This window comes from Saccostrea echinata, unplaced genomic scaffold (assembly GCF_033153115.1).
Source record: "Saccostrea echinata isolate AGI-Se365-2 ecotype Australia unplaced genomic scaffold, CSIRO_AGI_Sech_v1 ptg000030l, whole genome shotgun sequence".
Taxonomy (NCBI): domain Eukaryota; kingdom Metazoa; phylum Mollusca; class Bivalvia; order Ostreida; family Ostreidae; genus Saccostrea; species Saccostrea echinata.
In genome coordinates, this window is record NW_026889779.1 from 7,531,946 (window position 1) to 7,552,500 (window position 20,555).

The 20,555-nt window shown below is 34.8% G+C and overlaps 1 protein-coding gene across 1 annotated transcript in view; it reads right to left on the reverse strand.

The window, feature by feature from the left end:
* The window catches only part of LOC133196158 (uncharacterized), a 77,810-nt gene that overhangs the window by 32,530 nt on the left and 24,725 nt on the right, over window positions 1-20,555 (reverse strand). Inside the window, exons 4-10 of the mRNA XM_061332088.1 lie at window positions 17,597-17,783; window positions 17,216-17,349; window positions 7,289-7,427; window positions 6,227-6,391; window positions 5,961-6,089; window positions 3,498-3,783; window positions 2,244-2,357 (exon numbers count right to left, since the gene is read on the reverse strand). Of these exons, the coding sequence (XP_061188072.1) occupies window positions 2,244-2,357; window positions 3,498-3,783; window positions 5,961-6,089; window positions 6,227-6,391; window positions 7,289-7,427; window positions 17,216-17,349; window positions 17,597-17,783 (1,154 nt within the window). The remainder of the gene's footprint in view (window positions 1-2,243; window positions 2,358-3,497; window positions 3,784-5,960; window positions 6,090-6,226; window positions 6,392-7,288; window positions 7,428-17,215; window positions 17,350-17,596; window positions 17,784-20,555) is intronic.

Genomic DNA, 20,555 nt, shown 5'->3' on the forward strand with positions numbered 1-20,555 from the left:
AGATTGGGCCAAGGAGAGAGAAGATATGCTCCGGACAAGAGATCTCGGACGGACAGACGGACGGACGGACGGACAGACTGATCACTATAGGGCACCCGCAGAGCGGGGCCCTAATAATAGATTTCTTAAACAAGAGGCCCAAGGGCCTAAAAGGTCACCTGAGTATAATACAACAATTTAGAGGATCCATAAAGTATAAAATAAACTGATCTATGAAGCTTTGTTGCCCCAAAGCAAGAGAAATAGGATGATCAGGATCAATGAAATAATTAGTCTAGTATTCAGTAACAACTCAAAAACTAAATTCTTATCTATCCCCCATTTATCACTATCGCAATACAATAACAAACTAGTATTAGTTCTTCCATACTACTTTTAACCCCATATTGTGACCTCTCACATTGGCCTCTCTTGGTTTTTGAAGAACATTTAATAAGTTATTTTTGTCTCGTTTTGATTTATTTATTATTTACAAGTCTACCTGATCATTAAATCTATGAAAGTACTTTTTGTATTATACAATAACATTTTTTGCATAATTCTTTTAGTCTATTGACTTTCAAATACATGTATGTTATTTACAGTGATTAATTATCGAAAGTGAATGGCAAAGGGGAATAACTTCTCTCAATAGAATACAAATTAATAGAGTGCTGGCCAGGATAAGATCACTTGACCAAATGGTGCTGATGTTCAAAAATCTGGTAAAAATATCCTTGCTTATTAAAACTTTTACTCTGTTTGCCTTCGATTTCCCAAAGAGCAGAGATTTTCAAAGAAATAATGCATTTTCACTACAAATTCAACACAGCCCTATCCTAACACTAAAACCCATGTCCCAGGGTCATGATATTCACAAATTTGGTAGAGGTACCTTCATCATTATAACTATGCACTTAGTTGAAGATTTTCAAAGAATTAACACATTTTCACTATATTATCAAAAAAAAACCCCGCTCCCCCCCCCCCCCTCCCACGTAACACCAAAACCTGGGACCACAAGTTTTAAAAAAATTTTAAGAAGCACAATTGTTCATCATAACTATGCACTTTGTTTATCTGCTCAACAATAAGGGACAGACAGGATTATTTAACAGAAATAATGCGTTTTCAATATTTTGAAATTATGCTTTTTCACTATATTATCAATAGACCCCCCCAACCCCCCAACCCTGGGGCCATGAATTTCACAATTTTTGAAAAGGCATCATTGCTTATCATAATCATGCATTTAGTTTGTTTTAATAATACCCAGGATCAGAGAAGAAGATTTTCAAAGAATTAATGCATTTTCACTATATAATCAATATAACCCCACCCTAACACAAGGACCCCTGACCAAGGGGCCATGAAATTCACAATTTAGGAAAAGGCATCATTGCTTATCAAAACCACCCACTTAGTTTGTTCAAATAATACCCTGGAGAAGAGAAGAAGATTTTCAGAGAAATAATGCATTTTCACTATATGATCTATATAGCCCCACCCTAGCACCAGAACCCCTGACCCTGGGGCCATGAATTTCACAATTTTGGTAGAGGGCCCAATGCTTATTACAATAATGTCAACAGTTGGACTGCTTGGTGTCCAGGAGCAAAGAAGAAGATTTTTAAAGATTGCATCAATTTTGGTGGCTTTAGCCCCAACCCTCAAGCCCCAGGGGGGCAGGGACCATGAAATTCACAATTTTTGTTCCCTTTCACCCATAGATGCTATATGCCAAAATTGGTTAAGAAGTTTTGAAGAAGAAGTTGAAAATGTTCAAAAGTTAATGCACGACGGACGACGAAGGACGAAAACAGATAGCAATAGGTCACCTGAGTTACTCAGGTGACATAAAAATCTTTTTTTTTAAAGAAAAGGTGGCCTAATACTACATTTTAAGGAAGGTAAATCATGATATGCTTTACTAGTGGTTTTGTCACTACTAGGTAAATGATAGGCTGATTCGCTTTCTGAATGATATAGACTTCATTTATTAAAATTGGATTTAAAACAAATTAAACATTATATAGAATCTCACACATATATCATGGTGTAGGAATGTAGGCCACAATTGAATTTGGCTTGCAATTTTGAACGTTTAATAATGGCAGACTGGATAGTCGGACACAGGAGCACTGTTGCATTCATTTATTAACAGAAATCATGAATTAGCGCATCCTTGTCTGCACCAAAGCTACTAAAATATGAAGCCTGATTTTTAAAGTACACATGCAGATCACAATCACAACATTGCTTACAATTGCATCCAATCCACATCCTTTATTGTGTAATGCAAGCAGTGCATCTAGAGCCATCTGACGTTGAGATTCTTCTGGAAAATGTATTTTGTTTTTCAACTTCTCTTCCACTCTCTATCGAAAAAAAACCTCAGTGATAATAATGATTTTTACACAGTGAAGTTGACATATAAAGAAATATTGTGTAGTTATTAAACTAAATTTACATTCACGGAATTTTTTCTTATTTCTTATAAAAACTAACTGCTGTTTATCTATAGCATCAACTCCTTAGATCCTTTCTTTATTAGTATGAAATATTTTTTGAAAAATGGCAAAAGGTCAATACTGTTTCATGGCCCTCCATCAATGTAATGTATATCTCAATAATACAGCATTTATTGTTTAGATAATTGCAGCAGAACATTTTTTGCAATGTCATCATTCTAAGAACTGCGAACGATAGTATTGTTCTGCCGCCTACCTCCAAGTCAAATTTCAAAAGTTAAACATATTTGAATGATTTTTCATATTTATATAGATATTTATGTAAATTTTCACAAAACATAACTTATTTGGGGAAACTAAGAGAGATAACTCTTTAATTTTGGTAAAAATTGCATTTTCATTATAGAAATCAATGGAAAACGGAAAATATTTTTAAAATATCTTTATATCCCCCCCCCCCCCCCCCCCCCCCCGTGAAACAAAAATTACTTTTTATGGGTTTTATAAACTGTTACTTGACAAATTCATGCCAAAGCTTTTGTTGTTTCACGAGGGGAGGGGGGGGGGATATATGTTTACAGGCAAAAAATGCGAAAATAAAATAAGGTCTATTATCACTCTTTTATGCTGAATTTTACACAAGTTAAACATACGGAAAGTTTAAAGGGTCATTTTTCTATTTCCATACGTTTTTGAACATCTAGCAATTTTTAAAGCCTGATTTCAATGGATAAAATGTTCAACCCCCCTTTTGAAAAGAGTCGTAAATAGGAGCAATCAAGTTTTTGACACTGGTTTTAAAATTATTTATCAATTAATAATGAACTCTTCTTTAAATTCAGTCAAGTTTTAATGGCCAAATTCCCATTTGTATTGAATTAAATGGGTGTAAAATGTAGGCGGAAATCGAGAATTAGCGTGCGTGGTTCTTTCTGCATTCAATTTGAACTGCAATACTCAAGAAAGGGATTTAAAAGAAAAATCTGCAAAATTCAGCAAACATTTCATGCCTTAGAATTTTTCTGTTATCCAGTAACAATATTTTACCTGATAGATTAAGTCTGCGAATTTGGTGATAAGATTGACCTTGACTTTTCTACCATTAGGTCCACGCCAGATCAGATGACAGACATTATGGCTGAACTCATTGAATTTATAGAGATTAAAATTTGTCTGGGACGTCATCAATAAATGAACACTGACTCCATCCTCATCATGATAGACCTCGAGAGGCGTGGGTATAATGAGCATCCAAAGATCAGAATCTGATGGATCCACGGTCTTCATGACTCCCCTCCATGGTTCTGTCCCATTGTTGTTGTAAGTAATCATCCTGAATGAAAGAAAACAATTGAAGGAATTTGATTTTTTTCAAATTTGAATTCGAAGGAATTTCATAGCTCTTCAGAAAAAAAGATGGTGACAATGAAATGACCTTTGCAGAAACTGAGGGCCAATATCAGATACTTTTCTTTAACAGGAACTTTCAACATTATGTACTAAATGCTATGTGAATTTAAGGACTCTGTCATCTAATCAGAGGTCTATGATAAGACTGTAACCCCATTTGCCTATATATGACAATCAATACAGAAAAAAAATCATCTGTTGTAACATTTAATAATAGGTTTTTACTAGGGATGGCAATTTGTAATCGATTAATTGGTCAGATGATGGTAATTGGTTAGAAAATCTGTAATCTGTTAGTCAGAAAAAATAAAGTATATGTATATCTGAAAGTAATTCTCACAAAATTCATTTTTAGAGAGGAAACCTCTGCATAAAAGTTGATAAGTTAGCGTTTTACATATCTTATTATTAAGCTGATTTGGAGATTATTATGGCTCTCTAAATTGAGATCGCGGGGAAATTGGTCAGTTTGTTAAGTGTTAATTACTGTTATTAAAAACATCATATAGATACCCCGACTGTCCTGTAATTCTTTAATGATATTAAATAAATCACTGTTGAGCACTGTTAATTAGTATGTCTATTTTCTTACTTATTTTGCAGTTATCTATTAAATTATGAGGTACCCTCATCAAAACTATGCACTTAGTTCAAGATTTTCAAAGAATTAACACATTTTCACTATATTATCAATAGAGCCCCCCCCCCCCCCCCCCTTCCACCTAGAAACACCAGAACCACCATGTGACCACAAGTTTTAAACATTTTGCAAGAAGCACCCTTGCTCATCATAACTATGCACTTTGTGTATCTGCTCAACACCAAGGAGTAGACAGGATTATTTAATAGAATTAATGCATTTTCACTATATTATCAAGAGCCCCACCCATAGTTCAGAGCATCTGACCCAGGGGCCATGAAATTCACAACTCTGGAAATAGCACTCTTACTCATCATAACTACACACTTAGTTTCTTTACTTTAAAACTAGTAGCAGAAAATAATATTTTCAAAGAAACTATGCTTTCTCACTATATAATCAATAAAGCCCCCCTCCTTTTACCAGAACCCCTGACCATGGGGTCATGAATTTCACAATTTTCGAAGAGGAATCCTTGCTTATCATAATCATGCACTTAGTTTGATTGAATAATACCCAGGAGCAGAGAAGAAGAATTTTAAAGAATTAATGCATTTTCACTATATAATGAATAGAGCCCAACTTAACACCAGAACCCCTGACCCAGGGGCCATGAAATTCACAATTTTGAAAGAGGCAGCCTTGCTTATCATAACTATGTATTTAGGTAGTTTGTTTAATACCCAGGAGCATAGAAGAAGATTTTCAAAGAATTAATGCATTTTCACTATATAATCAATAAAGCCCGCCCTAACACCAGAACCCCTAACCCACCGTCCATGAAATTCACAATTTAGAAGAGGAACCCTTGCCTATCATAACTATGTACTTAGTTAGTTTGTTTAATACCCAGGAGAAGAAAAGAAGATTTTCAAAGAAATAATGCACTTTCACCATATGATCTAATAAGCCCGCCCTAGCATCAGATCCCCCGACCCTGGGGCCATGAATTTCACAATTTTTGTTCCCCTTCACACATAGATGCTATATGCCAAAATTGGTTGAAATTGGTTTAAGGGTTTATGAGAAAGAGCTGAAAATATTCAAAAGTTTACGACTGATGGACGACAAATAAAGTACGATGACAGACAAAACGGATAGCAATACGTCACCTGAGTGACTCAGGTGACCTAAGAATATATAAGTACTAATGGTTTCCTTATCAAGATAATAAACAGAATGTTTCTAGCTTTTAACATCATTTTTAATCTTCTTGTGTATATGAATAGAGCTACTTGAAACAAATTAAAGAAAAAAATTGTCAAAACAAATATTTTGATACAATTAACCGTTAATCGGTCAAAACATCACTGATTAGCAATTCTGTAATTGATTGCCATACCTAGTTTTTACATGTAACAATCTCCATGAAATCTGAAAAATAACTGAAAAATCCCATCCTTCAATAATCTGTTATTTACAAAACAAGATGTCACATATTCCTGTCATTGTAAACCAACCCTGTATATGGATCTAGATAGATTCCACCACAAGGGGGCGCCAGTAACTGCATATCTCCTGTTAGAAATCCTTGTGGGGTCATCCTTAAATTAAGTTGTTCTGAAACTATATCTGCTTCTTGGGTTACTCTAAAATGGAAAATTTTATCCAAATAATTTATATCATTGTTCTGATGACAAATGTTCTGAAACTGTATTAAAGGAAACAGTCATAATATTTTAGTGTACAAATAAGAATATCATTCATAAATAATGAATAAAGTTACCTAGGTTTTGTTTGAACACACAAAGGTCTGAGCTGAGTTCTCCAGAGAACAGGTATACAGGTTATCTGCCCTTGTTTTCTGGCTACATCCACCAGGGGCAGCCATGGATTATCTGATCGTTTGTGAACCATCTCCACCCCAGGAAGATTAGAACCAAAAACTTTACTGGAAATAGAAATAAAACAATTATCAATAAAATGCAAAATAATTTTACTTACATAATATGACTTGAGAAATTATACACTGTAACTAAAATTTTGTGATTACACCAATAAACTTCCCTCCCCCTTCCCCAAACATGACACATGTATACATGTATATGCAATCTGCAAATTGTAATTATTTCATCCCCAAGGTTCCTTTCGACTACAATGTTTTAAAATTTGCTTTCAACTATGACAACTCTCTGGCTATAAATATATCCATTGTATCAGAATCTACGAAGTTACAGTTACAAATTAAATGCCTTGATTTTAATAAGCCATTTATCCTTGTGACCTTGACCTAATACAAAGAGTCCATACTTTTCCACTGGTCATAAACGACCTTTGTGTTCAGAATGAAATTTTTTTCACAATAAAGATATCAAAGTGGTCACAATAAAAATTGTATGAAGGACAGAGAGCAAGATAGACAGACAGGCAGACATGGTGAATCAAAAATTAACCGTCTAGCTTTTTATTGGTTTCTAAGGGTGTACAGTCAGCCCTCATTTATCTGAATGTTTGTATTCCCTAGAAATTGTCCATATCAATGAAGTGTAAGCATTAATCAAATAAATTTTAATATAAATGTCAATTCTGTTTCCCATAAAACTCATCTAGAAGGTGAAGTGGCTAGATTAATTAACAATTTTAAATGTACATTGGGAGCACTTTGTAATTCCTATAAATGGTAAATATTGAATGAATCTCTGTGATAAATATCTAATATTCAAAAACTTCAATGACAAAAAATGCATATTTATTTACAGTAATATCTTTTTTTTTCTTCAAATTCTAAGTTATTTTACAGTAAGCTTTAAACTGAATGCCCCTGTAAATGCAACTAAAATGGACTTACTCTCTGAATTCACAGTAACATTGCAGTGAGTTTTGAGCATCTCCTCTGAGAGCATGGACTAAGGAGAGATGGTACAGAAGCTTGGGGTGTTGTGTACACAAAGGAATAAGTCTTCTGATGGATTCACCTAAGTAGTCACCTATAATAGGAAAAAAAATCTTATTTATGACATTTAAACAGTCAAAATGTGTTTTTAGGTTCATTATTCCTCTGCTCACTCAATATTAGATTTTACTTCAAACCAGAATTATATTAATTATATTTATAATTAAATAAAGTGATATTCCAATAGAATCTGATTTATAATTAAAATGCACACAATTTCAGCTGACTTTGTGGAGCAAAAGAACGAGGGCGCTTTTGATTGACATTCGGTAGGAATCAGGGCGCACTTGAAAAGTGAAACTTTATTGAACTGTCAAATTAATTTTTTACATTCTTTTTATGTATTATGTTCCTATGAAATAGGAAAGAAAAATATTTTCCCTATGGTGTGTTTTGATTTCCTTAAAAATAACTTTAAACATAACTAGATGAGTCATTTAGTACAAAATGTTACATTTTTAAACATGTTTTTCTAAAAATTTGCTTTCTCTGGGTTATCCCTCCACGATTTTAAAAAGACATTTCTGTGCATTTATATTCAAAGAAACCAACAAACATTTGTAAAAAATGGAGAGAAGACCTAGAGGCTATGAAAAATGAACTTTTTCCAAAAAAAATACCAATGTATAAATGCGTTGCTAATCTTTGTCATTTTAAATTCCAAATTGTTTGTGTAGTGATGATAGCTCAGTCGTATGCGTTACCAGTCCAGTGCATGTAGGAGTCGAGAAGTTTTTGGTTCGATCCTCGCACGGAGCATTTTATTATTTCTTTTTCTTTTTTTATACAAACAATCAAGTTGTCTATCAGTTGAATTTTATTTTATATATAAAAGTTTTAAAAGAGGTAAATTTTGGTTCAGTTGCACAGGGAGTGAAAGCAATTTTTCAAACCTATTGAAACTTCATTTCATATATCATACCCTGTTATCTTGTTAGGAGTTTATTATTTATAGGAAGTGTTACTGTGTTATCATAACTACATTATTAAGATAAGTGGAACTGAAATATTTTAAATTTGCAAGCTATTTCAGTGTAAATCTAAACATTTTCCTATGTGCGTAACTTTGTAAGGTCTGTCCATTAATGGTCAGCTGAACAAATCATGGACATTTAAACCATAAATGTTTCATACATGATTCCTGCAGATCGCACGCCAAGTATGCCCATTTTCTTTGACAGACATGACTTTTGATATCAACTATTTTATAAAAGAGTAATTATCATTTATCCCTTTGAAAGTTATCTCCCTTACCATTGTGTTAATGAGCCTTATATACCTATGTAACATTTGTACCCCTTTTGTGGTGCTATCATACCCATATTCAATTTGTGTTGAAATAAATAACAACATATATTTCTATCAGAAAAATTCACTTGCCCAATCAAACAAGTACATTGACAGTTTCATTTGCCCAAATAGAGAATTTACTTGCCCCAGGCAATCAGACAACCGTTAATGTCGATCCCTGTTTAGTTGTGATTCTCTCTGAACACAGCCAACAAGTCATTCTTACATGTACCGGTATATTAAAATAAGGTCGTTTAATGCAATCGCAAATTAAACGCATTTAATTGATTTCCGAAAAACACAGGGGGTAGGTCTTTTTGACACTTTTCCCCGATTGCCGTGAGTATAAAAGAGGGGTGCACGTGGCGAATTCCTCCTCTTACTCAATAGCTACTCCAGCATTCTGCACTTGTAATAATTGTTGATTTACTTAAAGCCTCCTCGAATGGTTACATCAAACAACCTTAACCATGCCACCCATAAGATCCAAGAAATCCCAGTCCAGTGCCAATTCTACCAGGGCAAGTAATAAGAACAGTGGAGCCAGACAGCAGAAGGGCAGAGGGGGGAGAAGAAATTTAGCTGTTGTCCGCCAAGCCCAGACTGACACCATCACAGATTCCCAGGCCAGGGAGGAAGTTATTTCAGCCTCCATGGGAATGGCCGAGGAGCCTGAACATGAGCTGCTCTTTAATAAGGGTAGGCAGTTAGATTTCACTAGTTCTTGGCCTGCCCCGGAGGAAGCTGCCGTGACATCAGCAGATAATTTTGGGGCGATGCCAAACATGGAGGTTTGCGCTGGGGACGATATAGGTGCCCATGTGCCACTTTCCTTAAAACAAAAAATTTGGGCTGGGAATTATATATCAATTTAGCCCTGTTGACAAAGGGCAGTGCAGAACTACAGCAGTTTGCTGCTGGGAGTAATTTTGTATTAAATGAAAAGGGTGAGCTTGAGGCTAAGCCCAAAGTCTTAAATGAAAAAATTACAACCATCGATAGATGGACAGATGCATTTCTTATAATTTTGCACATTTACATTCAAAGACATACAGGGAGGGCAGCCGAATTGGTGCAGTATATGTTTGTTATTTGCGATGCGGCGAGGAAATTTCCTGGTATGGGCTGGAGAAATTATGATGAGCAATTTAGAGTGCGTCAAGCAATTTCTTACCGAAATTAGTCACAATTGAATTCGGATTTATGGTTACGCTTGATCACTGTCCCGCCCAGACCAGAATCTAGCCTCGCTGCAGCGCACGCGCCAACCCAAACTGGTGTCTGCTTTAGTTACAATAGGGGTCGTGCAACACAGCCAATTGCAGATATGCGCATTTATGTTCTATTTGTAAGGGAAAGCATCCGAAATCTAGTTGTTCTAAAACTGACACTTTTCGTATCTCAAAGGCTTCAAACAGCACTGCTGCAACCAATAAAACTCAGAAACTTTAAATTAGCAAACTCCCCTATAAACAGTTCAGCTTTAAAAAAATCCCTTACAAATTATCCGAATTTGGAAATAGCGAAAGAACTCATGAATGGTTTTCAATTTGGTTTTCGATTGCATTATAATGGTCCTCTGGAAAAAACAGAGGCACCTAATTTGCCCTCATTTTATAAACATGCAGATGTTGCTAGAGATTAAATATCAAAAAAGAAATTGCTAAAGGAGGGATGGCCGGTCCATTTAAATCGCAGTCTATGTCAAATTTGCGGGTTTTGCCACTGGTAGTAGTGCCCAAGAAAGCAGAAGGGGAATTCAGGGTAATTCACCACCTCTCCTACCCTACCCGTATCTCTGTCAATGACTTTATTGACGAAGCGCTTTGTTCTGTCAATTACACAAAATTTGATGAGGCCATTAGCATGGTTCAACGTCTAGGGCGCGGATTGTTCCTAGCCAAATCGGATATCAAAAGTGCTTTTAGATTAATGCCCATTTGGCCTGGTGATTTTGAGCTTCTGGGTTTCAAATTTGATGGCTGTTATTATTTTGACAAATGCTTACCCTTTGGGTGTTCGATATCCTGTTCTTCATTTGAGAAATTTTCTTCATTTTTGAAGTGGCTAGTGCGCGAGCACGCCACCTCTAGAAAAGTCTTACGTTATATAGACGATTTCTTGTTCGGTGGTCATACGGCAGACGAGTGTCAAATGAACGTGGATACCTTCATACATGTGTGCACAGAATTAGGGGTTCCAATAGCATGGGAAAAAAGTTATTACTTTTCTTGGGCTAGAAATTGATACCCAAAAAATGCAGGTCAGGTTACCGGAAGAAAAAGTTTACGAAATCAGCATGATTATTGAAGGCATATTGAAGAAATCGAAAACCAACTTGAAATCCATTCAATCTTTGATAGGATATTTAAATTTTGCCTGCAAAGCAATTCCTCCTGGTCGCACTTTCTGCAGGCGGCTATCAAATGCAACACGTGGGTTATCTCAACCCTATCATCATTTAAGAATAACAAAAGAGATAAAAGCGGATTTGCTTGTATAGCTGGAATTTTTTGACAAATTTAATGGTTTTGTGGTATTTCAAGAAAAGTTTTGGGTGACTAATATAGATTTAGAACTTTTTACAGATAGCTCGGTGCGTCAAGGAAACGGCCTGGGAATTTATTTTAGCGGTGCATGGACTTACAGCGTATGGCCAGAGTTTTGGTTCAATAAGGGCTATACAAATGATATCACTGTGCTAGAATTTTTTCCCTTGCTTGTTTCAGTATTTTTATGGGGGAAAAAGCTGCGCAACAAAAAAGTTTTATTTAGATCTGATAATCAATCAGTTGTACATATTGTAAATTCGATGACATCAAAATCAGATTTAGTAATGATTTTGTTAAGCAAATTCATTCTAAAATGCTTGCAGTTGAACATTTCATTTAAAGCACAGCACATCTTGGGTGTTCAGAACTCAATGACGGACAGTTTGTCACGTTTACAATTTCAGCGATTTCACAAGTTGGCTCCGGACGCAGACAGTCAGCCGACACCATTTCCAACGGCACTATGGACTATTTTCGAGACGAAATCACTCGATTATTAGATGCAAGCATTTCAGCAAACACCAGGGCCGTATACTTACAAGCTTTAAAGAATTTTAAAGATTTCAGAATACTGACAAAACTAAGTGATAAATGGCCAGTCCCATCAAACCATATTCTTTTATATATAGCATATCATTCGAGCAAGGGCTCAGCAGCTTCAACAGTTTCATCTAATATTTCGGGTATTAGCTATGTGCACAAACTGAGACAATGGACCGATCCTCCTGATTTATTTATAGTTAGAAAGTCGTTAGAAGGGTTGCGAAGATTAAATAGAACAAAAGACCACAGAGCACCTATTTCGGAAGAGCTTCTCGCTAAAATCTGTGGCGCTCTACAGCAGGTGTTTTATTCGGAATGTGAAACATTTTTGTTTAGATCAGTTTTTACCTTGGCTTTTTACGGCCTATTTAGTGTGGGGGAATTAGTATATACCTTGGAACATTGCGTCCATGTACCATTAACTATTAAAGATATAAAATTTTGCACATCCAAAAGCGTTCCTTGTGTCTCTATCTCTGTAAGATTCTCTAAAACTGATCAAACAGGAAAGGGAATCTGTATTTTATTACCATCTATTCATCAAAGAAACATTTGCCCAGTTTATAACTTGAAAAAATTTCTTGCAGTGCGACCACGTGTTGAGGGTTCATTATTCATGCATAGTAATAAATCTCCGCTAACTAGATTTCAGTTTAACGCAGTCCTGAGAAAAACCCTTTCAACAATTAATCACCCAATTTCCGCTTACAAATCACATTCTTTTAGAATTGGAGGTGTAACGTGCCTTGCTTTAAAAGGGGTATCGCATGACAAAATCCAACTACTAGGGCGCTGGAAATCAAGCGCATTCCTTAAGTATATCAGAATAGATATGATATAAGCGTTGTTGATGAATTGTATTTACCATATTATTTATTAATTCTTTAGAGCACCTTGTTTGGATTGTGGGATCTTCGATTGTTTACTGGGCGTGTAGATGGGCAGCTACAAATCTGACTACTAACTTACGTTTGGATAATTTAGGCATTCAGGTAACCTGCATTGGCGAAAGGGGCATGAAATGGGGGGAGCTTATTGATTGTATCGAGAAAAAATTAGCAAAATGTCCTCCTCCTGCATATTTAATAGTCCACCTAGGGCGGGAATGATATCACATCAATTAAGAGCGAGGAATTGTGTACCAGGATAGAGCACGACATATGTTTAATGACAAACAGATTACCAAGTTGCAAAATAATATTATCTGATATACTCCCACGCCGAAATTGGATAGGGGGTCGTGACATATGCTCCGTCGAACAGAAACTGAAAAGAGTTAATAGAGCTGGTCGTAGGGCGGTCGCATCAGTTAACGGCAGAGTTATAAATCACCCTGATATAGAATTTTCAGAGGATGGGCTTTACCGTGCTGATGGAGTGCATATGTCGGATGTGGGAAATGCAATTATAACAAACACTTTGCAATCAGCCATAGAAGCTTTTACCTCCTCTTAAAGTTTATTTGTTGGGTGGCAGAGATGTATAAACATCTCTGAGTGGCGGATATGTCAGACAAGCAGAGACATTAGTCATCATTATATTATTGTTTATATTTGATTATCTATTTTACATGCTTGGTAGAGCATGTGGTGGCCCGCTAAGGCTACCCTAGGAGCCAATACAAGCTTGCTATGGAGTGCACTAGGAGCTTGTGTGAGGGATCTGTTTGGTATAACAGTAACGTCGTACCCCGTTTGGTATAATTGGTATAATTTTATTTTGCCCTACTCGGTATAGTGGGCTTACCTGTTCAGTATAACAGGTAGTAGCCTCGCTAAGGAATCCCCTAGGAGGCAATTACATTGATCTCCCAGCTGACTCGCTAAGGGGTACCCTAGGAGTCGATTAACACATATTGTTACGCCTTGCTATGGATTACCCTAGAAGGCGAGGTGCCATAACGCCCGTTAACAATAGGTGTGTCGCTCCCAATGATTGTTAAATGCTTGTCTGACATTTGTCATTGAAACAATTATTAAAGCTGCGGCCTTTTATCATCCAAAAACATGTTTTGTTATTTTTTCAGAAAAATATTCTATTAAATAAAATATTGCAGAGTTTCTACCAAATCTTTAATGTTCAGTAGTCATAGTTGTTGATTACTGCAACTGCAGAAATTAAAAACGCAGAAATTAACTTGCTACCTTTTAAGGAAACAAATTGCAAAAAATTTCTACCCCATAAAATACCTGTTATACTGTATTTTATTTTTAAAATGTTTGCCATATTTATCATGTAAGGAAAAAAAAAGTACAAAGTTTTTAGAACTTTAGGTCGGTTCCATTTGTAAAAGTATTTAAACAAGAACTGAAAAACTCTCAAAAATACTGTAATGGGTAGCGTATTTGGCTATGCCTATCATCAGTGAATCTGAGGGGGATATTGGAATTCAAAACGGACTCTTCCAATAGACTGATCACCCCTTTGGTAGGTAGAATAAGCCAAGTGTATAAAAGGAGATGCTAGCAGATGCCAGGCCCTTTATAACAGAATCAGTCATAGTTGCCAACTCACCCGATTTCGTCGGGTTACACCCAATTTTTCTACCCTTAACCCGATTACTTTTTATGACCCGGCGGGTCATGCTTTTCACCCGATTTTTGCCAAACAACCCGAAAATCTCCCGATTTCCAGATTTGGTTCGTAAATTAGGTTGCACTTTTAACTTCCAGTTACAACCCAAGCTGGTATACGTAAACAATGCCGATGGCTATGTTCAGTAGGCCGTGTACCAGTAAATTATCAGTGCAGGCGTAAACAATTACCTGAGAGTTGTTTTGACAAAACAAAGTTTGAAGTCAATTTAAAATGTCTTCTGATAGAAAGAGATCGTTATCAGGGCCAGCAGGAACAAACTGAACCAAGAAAATGAGAAACGATATTTATGTACAAATCGAGGAATCTTGGAAAACAACTTTCATTTAGTTGAAATTAAGTGTTCGAAGATAGTGTAGGCATAACTGTACATTTAATAGCACTTGTTAATTAAATTAATTCGGGTTAGGAAAAAATAACTTCAAAAATCAAAGTGAGAATACTTTCAAATTTAGCACAAACTTTCCACGTACTTCAAATCAGCAATGCAGATTCTGAAAAGACTTTCCTTTAAAAAAAATTGCACACTTAATTCAGGTCAATACTGAATAATGAAACCTTCAATGCTCTTTTAACATGTAAATTTAATCAATATATATTAAATATTTTATCATTGTAATTAAAGCCTTTAATAAAATAATTTCAATACACAAATACTTATATATACATATATATCAATTTGATCATGGTACTAAATGTGTCGTGAATGTCGTTACACACTATGACCAGATTTTTTACTTTCCAAATCTGGTCATGACCAGATTTTTACATGTTGGAGGTTGGCAAGTATGGAATCAGTGGAAGTGTCGACTGAGAGAAGAAAGCTGAAGACGAGAGGTAATAAAGCCACTCTTTAAGAAATACAGAATAAATAAAGAAATAAAGAGCAAAGGTTAGAAGTTAGACACTAGTGGAAAGGGAGCAGTCTAGAGGAATTGTGGTGAGGTACCGGGGTGAAGTTAAACTCTGAATAAGGGTGAAAGAACCTGGTACTTCACAGAACAATAGGAACTCTGGCTGTTCCAGGAACACACTGCAGGTTACCTTGCTCTGGAATCACGGCCTACCATTTAAAATTATTTGTACATAGATCCAATCAATTACAACTCAGATAGAGTAAGAGGAAAAATATATATGTACATGTATATAAAGAACCCTTGTCCTTTGTAGAACCCATGTTACAATACTGTTTAATTTGAATCTTTAGCAAGACACAAATTTAGCAAAACTGTAAAAAAAATTTTTAGCAAGAAGTAATTTTTTTGATTTGACAATATCTTGCAAGATAGCCTTACCTCCTTAGTGCTGAATGAATTGTTAGCAATATGCAATTTTAGCAATCTCAACATCCTCGCTAATAATGCCAAAATTGAATCATCGCTGAAAATTCTCCTTATACATTAAGTTAAAACTATATGTTCCTAATAAATAGTCATACACTTCTCCTGATATTGAAAATAATTTGAAGTAATCTAAAGTAATCAAGTAATTGTAATTTATAATCAATTACTATTCAAAAAAAGATATAATTCAACTGTAATTGTAATCATAAGATTTCAAAGTAATTCTAAAGTAAATGACCACAGGTCTGCCTTATTGATGTGGCCATAACTAACAGTCTTGAAACTTACGGCCTTAAAAAATAAATAATTTGGTTCTCAGGCCCACTTGCATCTCATTTAACAATGCACATTACCCATTTTTATCCTCAAATAAAATAAAATTTCTCTCATATGCTCGTACAGTGCAAAAAAAAAAAAATCCAGAATACCCGACAGCATTTTCAATACTCCCATCAGTCAATAGGAACATCACTTGGCCTTTTCCGTCAAGTGAAGAAAAAAACTTGACTTGACGATAAGGCTAAGTGATGTTCCGATTACCCAACAGTAAAACGTTAGACAAACATCAAGATCCAGACTAGTGGTCTAATTAAAAATTGTAAATATGGTCGTCGAGTTAACAGGTTAAGGCATCAAGATTAAGTTTGACCATGATGGCATTGATTTCAGTGCAAATTCATAAGGAAATTACTGTAATATTTCCATCACACATAGTGGGGGTTTCTGAAGGTTGTTCCATGCTAGAACTCAATAACGCTATCAAAAACAGCTCCCTAAACCTTGGCACTTGGACATTTCCAGAGAAGCTTCAGCAAGATTTGCTGATTTCATTCAGTGTGGGTAAACCAAATACTGATAAATTTGACAATATTTAATAAAATCATAAGTGCTATTTATAGTGCTGAAAAACTCTTAGATTAGTTGTGATACATAAGCAATTGACCAGATGCATCACTAAAAGTGCCGAGTCTGTAAGTTTAACACGTCTGGTAGTTAGGATGCCGTCGTTTCTTAACACAAATCATCGGAATGGAGAAAATGCAAGAGAAAGAAGCAGGAAATAATTGATCTTGATTTCTACATTTCTACACTCAATGTTAAAGCACTGTTGATTAAAAGTTGCTAATTTTGAAATAAAAAAAAATCCCGCATCTGTTTTCAATTAGGAAAAAAAAGGGAAAAATAACGCCTCCTTCCCACATTTATTTTTGAGAAAACTGGCCTGAGAACCAAGTTATTATTTTTTTTTAGGCCTAATACAAACAATTTTAATAATCATTTCATAAATTCACTCCCCCCCCCCCCCCCCTCAAAAAAAAAAAAGCAAATACATCCAAATTCTGTATTTTTAAGAATATTTTGAGAGATTTTGAAATAAAAAATCTAATTACTCCATTCTTTAATAATGAATAAAACAGATAATGAACAACTAAAAGACAAACTTTAACCCAAAAAAACCATCTAAACCTTGTTTAGGTGAGCTAAAAACACTGCCTTGCCTTGCCATGACCCTGCATGAAAACAGAGCCAGTGTTCCACTGCTGTCAATGCTGCACCATCAGAGACATAAGATTCACATGCAAACACTGCCCTCCATGAATTCCAAGAAGACTGTGCCTTCCCTTTCATATTTCTAAAAATAAGAAAATATACAGAATAATATTACTCATTCTCTGCAAGAATGTTATTTTCATAGTTTTTCAGCTACTGTAAAATCCATTTATGGCTAACATGCATAAATTGAATATCGATGAAGTCATATTTTATCCTATTAATATGTTTAAACTGATGAAAGACTAACTATATATTCAAATGACAGATAAAACAAAGTGATAATCCTAGCAGTTCATTATATCCATGTTAAACTGTAATCCACTCACCCCTGGTCATTCAGACCTGCAAGCAGCATCATAGCCTGGCCTTCTATTTCAGGAACATGCAGTGTATTTTTGGGTTTAGATAAAGCAGCCTCTGAAGCTAATCGATAAAATTTGGCAGCACTGGTTGTTTCTCCCGACATGGTATGCATTCGACCTGCTTCATTCAAAAACAGTGCCTTGTATCTACCTATAAACAAAAAAAAAGCTGCATTGCTTCTTAAAAGATAAGAAAGTATTTTTGGTAGATTACTATTATACAGTATACCAACTTATCAATCAAATACTATTTAAGACTTAAAACTGCTACAAGTACAAAATATACAGAAAAAAAATGTTTACCATTTCACAAGAATGTGTTTCAGAGAAACAATACGTTAGCAAATTCCTATTTGATCTTTGACCTTTATTACAGTAAAAGATGCTTATAGCAAACATGCTTATAATGCATTGACATTTGGGTGAATTAAAAAAAAATGACCACCAAACTGAAATTTTTTGGAAAAATTCAACTACTTACAACATATTTTTCACTTATATCGTCATATTGCACATGCATTGTAGTTTAAAATCCTGAAGTGGCAATATAGTAGACAATTGGATAAAAAAAAGTTTCAGAATTTTCATTAGTAAAATTTCTTTTGAAAAAAGAAAATATCATTACACCTCAAAAGACTTTCTAAAATACATAATCACAAGAGATTATAGTTTTTTTATGCTTCAAAATGGTAAAAGGGGTATAAATGATTAAATCTAGACCTTGATTGAGTATCTCTCTTGTTTATGTGACAAAAAATTGGCTTTTTGATTATTTTACATTATTTTTTCAATTCTGGTTTGAAAAGTTTTAATATGAAAAAAATATGAAGCAATAAAATTCCCCAAAATTCACTTTTTTGTCAGATCAAGTCAATTCTTTAAATCTAAGCGAAAAAAGAATTTTTATATATGAGTTCTCTTACAAAAATTACTAGATTTTGAAGTGACCCTATGTTACATTATTGTGTTGCACTCCTGACATCTGATATGTATTTTATTTAACATTTTGTTTTAAAAATTTTAACCCACAATAACCCATTCTTACTTTGTAAATCAATTTGTTGTTTTGATATTTTTCATCGTTTACAAAAGGTTTTTCATATTTTGAAGACCTTAAAACATGATTATTTGCAAAGTGTGATATATATAAATTGTATTTAAAAATATATGTGAAATGATAAAACTATTCCCTGAATTGACTGTAAGATTTCTGTACTTTGTTGATAGACATAGTGTTATGAACATCATATAGTATCAAATAGTATCAAACAATTTTTTCAACTTATTTTTTAGTAAAGATAGTTAAAAAGCATTGGTAATTATAAAGCACTTTTGTTGCACTCCTGACTGCAGTAAAATTTAAAATTAAAACCATATAACACAAAAATTCATAAAGTGTTGGCAACATCAAGTGGTAATGAAATTGTGCAATATTTATAGCCAATACTTCAGTATTAAAACAGATGAAAGTATTTAAAATTCGCATTTTATCTGGAATTATTCCCTATTTATGCCTATTTATGAAAAAACTAGCTTAATTGTATATTTAGAAGATAAAATATATTTTATAGCATATTTTCCTTTTGAGGACAAACACAGTAACCCACCAGAAAAATTCTACTGATCATTTTTTCTTTATTCTTATTGGATGATTTATAATTCTAAAATATTTGTTGCACTCCTGACCAAAAGCCTTGGGGCTTTTAAAGTAGAATTGTGAAGTGAAAATTACATAAGAACTTGTTCTGTTGTTTCATTGAAGTTCAGGAGGAATTACTTGAATTTTATGACAATTTTTTAGTGTGTTTATTTTTAACGTTCATTAAAAAAATCACAAAAAAGATAACAAGAGGCCCATGGGCCACATCGCTCACCTGAGCACATTGGCAAGGCAAAAGCACAAATCAGTTCAGTATTGAAAAGATTCCCGGGGGGGGGGGGGGGGGGGGGGGGGGGCTTGAATTTTAAACTACCTGATGATGCTTCCATGTCAATATATAATTTGTTTTAACAAATGGCTTTGTTGTACTTGAGAAGATTTTAAAAAATTCCAATATATTCCTCTGTAAAAATTTGATCCCCCATTGTGGCTCCTCCCTATCCCAGGGGTCATCATTTGAACAAACTTGAATCTACACTACCTGAGGATGCTTCCATATCAGTATGACTAAACATAGCTTTTCTGTTCTTGAGAAGAAATTTTTTTCTATGTGTTCCTATGTAAAACTTTCGATCCCCTTATTGGGCCCCACCCTACCCTCAGGGGTCATCATTTGAACAAAATTGAATTTACACTACCTGAGGATGCTTCCATATCAAAATGACTAAACATGATTTTCAGTTCTTGAGAAGAAGATATTTTCCTATATGTTCCTATGTAAAATTTTCGATCCCCCATTATGGCCCATCCCTATCCCCTGGGGTCATCATTTTAACAAACTTGAATCTACACTACCTGAGGATGCTTCCATATCAAAATGACTAATCATGGCTTTGCAGTTCTTCATCAGAACATATCTTCCTATATATTTCTATTTCAGACTTTTATCCTCCATTGTGGCCCCACCCTACCCCGGAGGTCATGATTTGAACAAACTTGAATCTACACTACCTGAGGATACTTCCACATAAATATGATCAATCAGGGCTTTGCTGTTCCTGAGAAGAAGATTTTTAAAGATTTTTCCTATAAATTTCTATGTAAAACTTTGATCCTCCATTGTGGCCCCGCCCTACCCCCGGGGGGTCATGATTTGAACAAATTTGAATCTACACTACCTGAGGATGCTTTCATATAAATATGACCAATTAGGGCTTTGCTGTTCCTGAGAAGAAGATATTTAAAGATTTTTCCTATATATTTCTATGTAAAACTTTGATCATCCATTGTGGCCCTGCCCTACCCCCAGGGGTCATGATATGG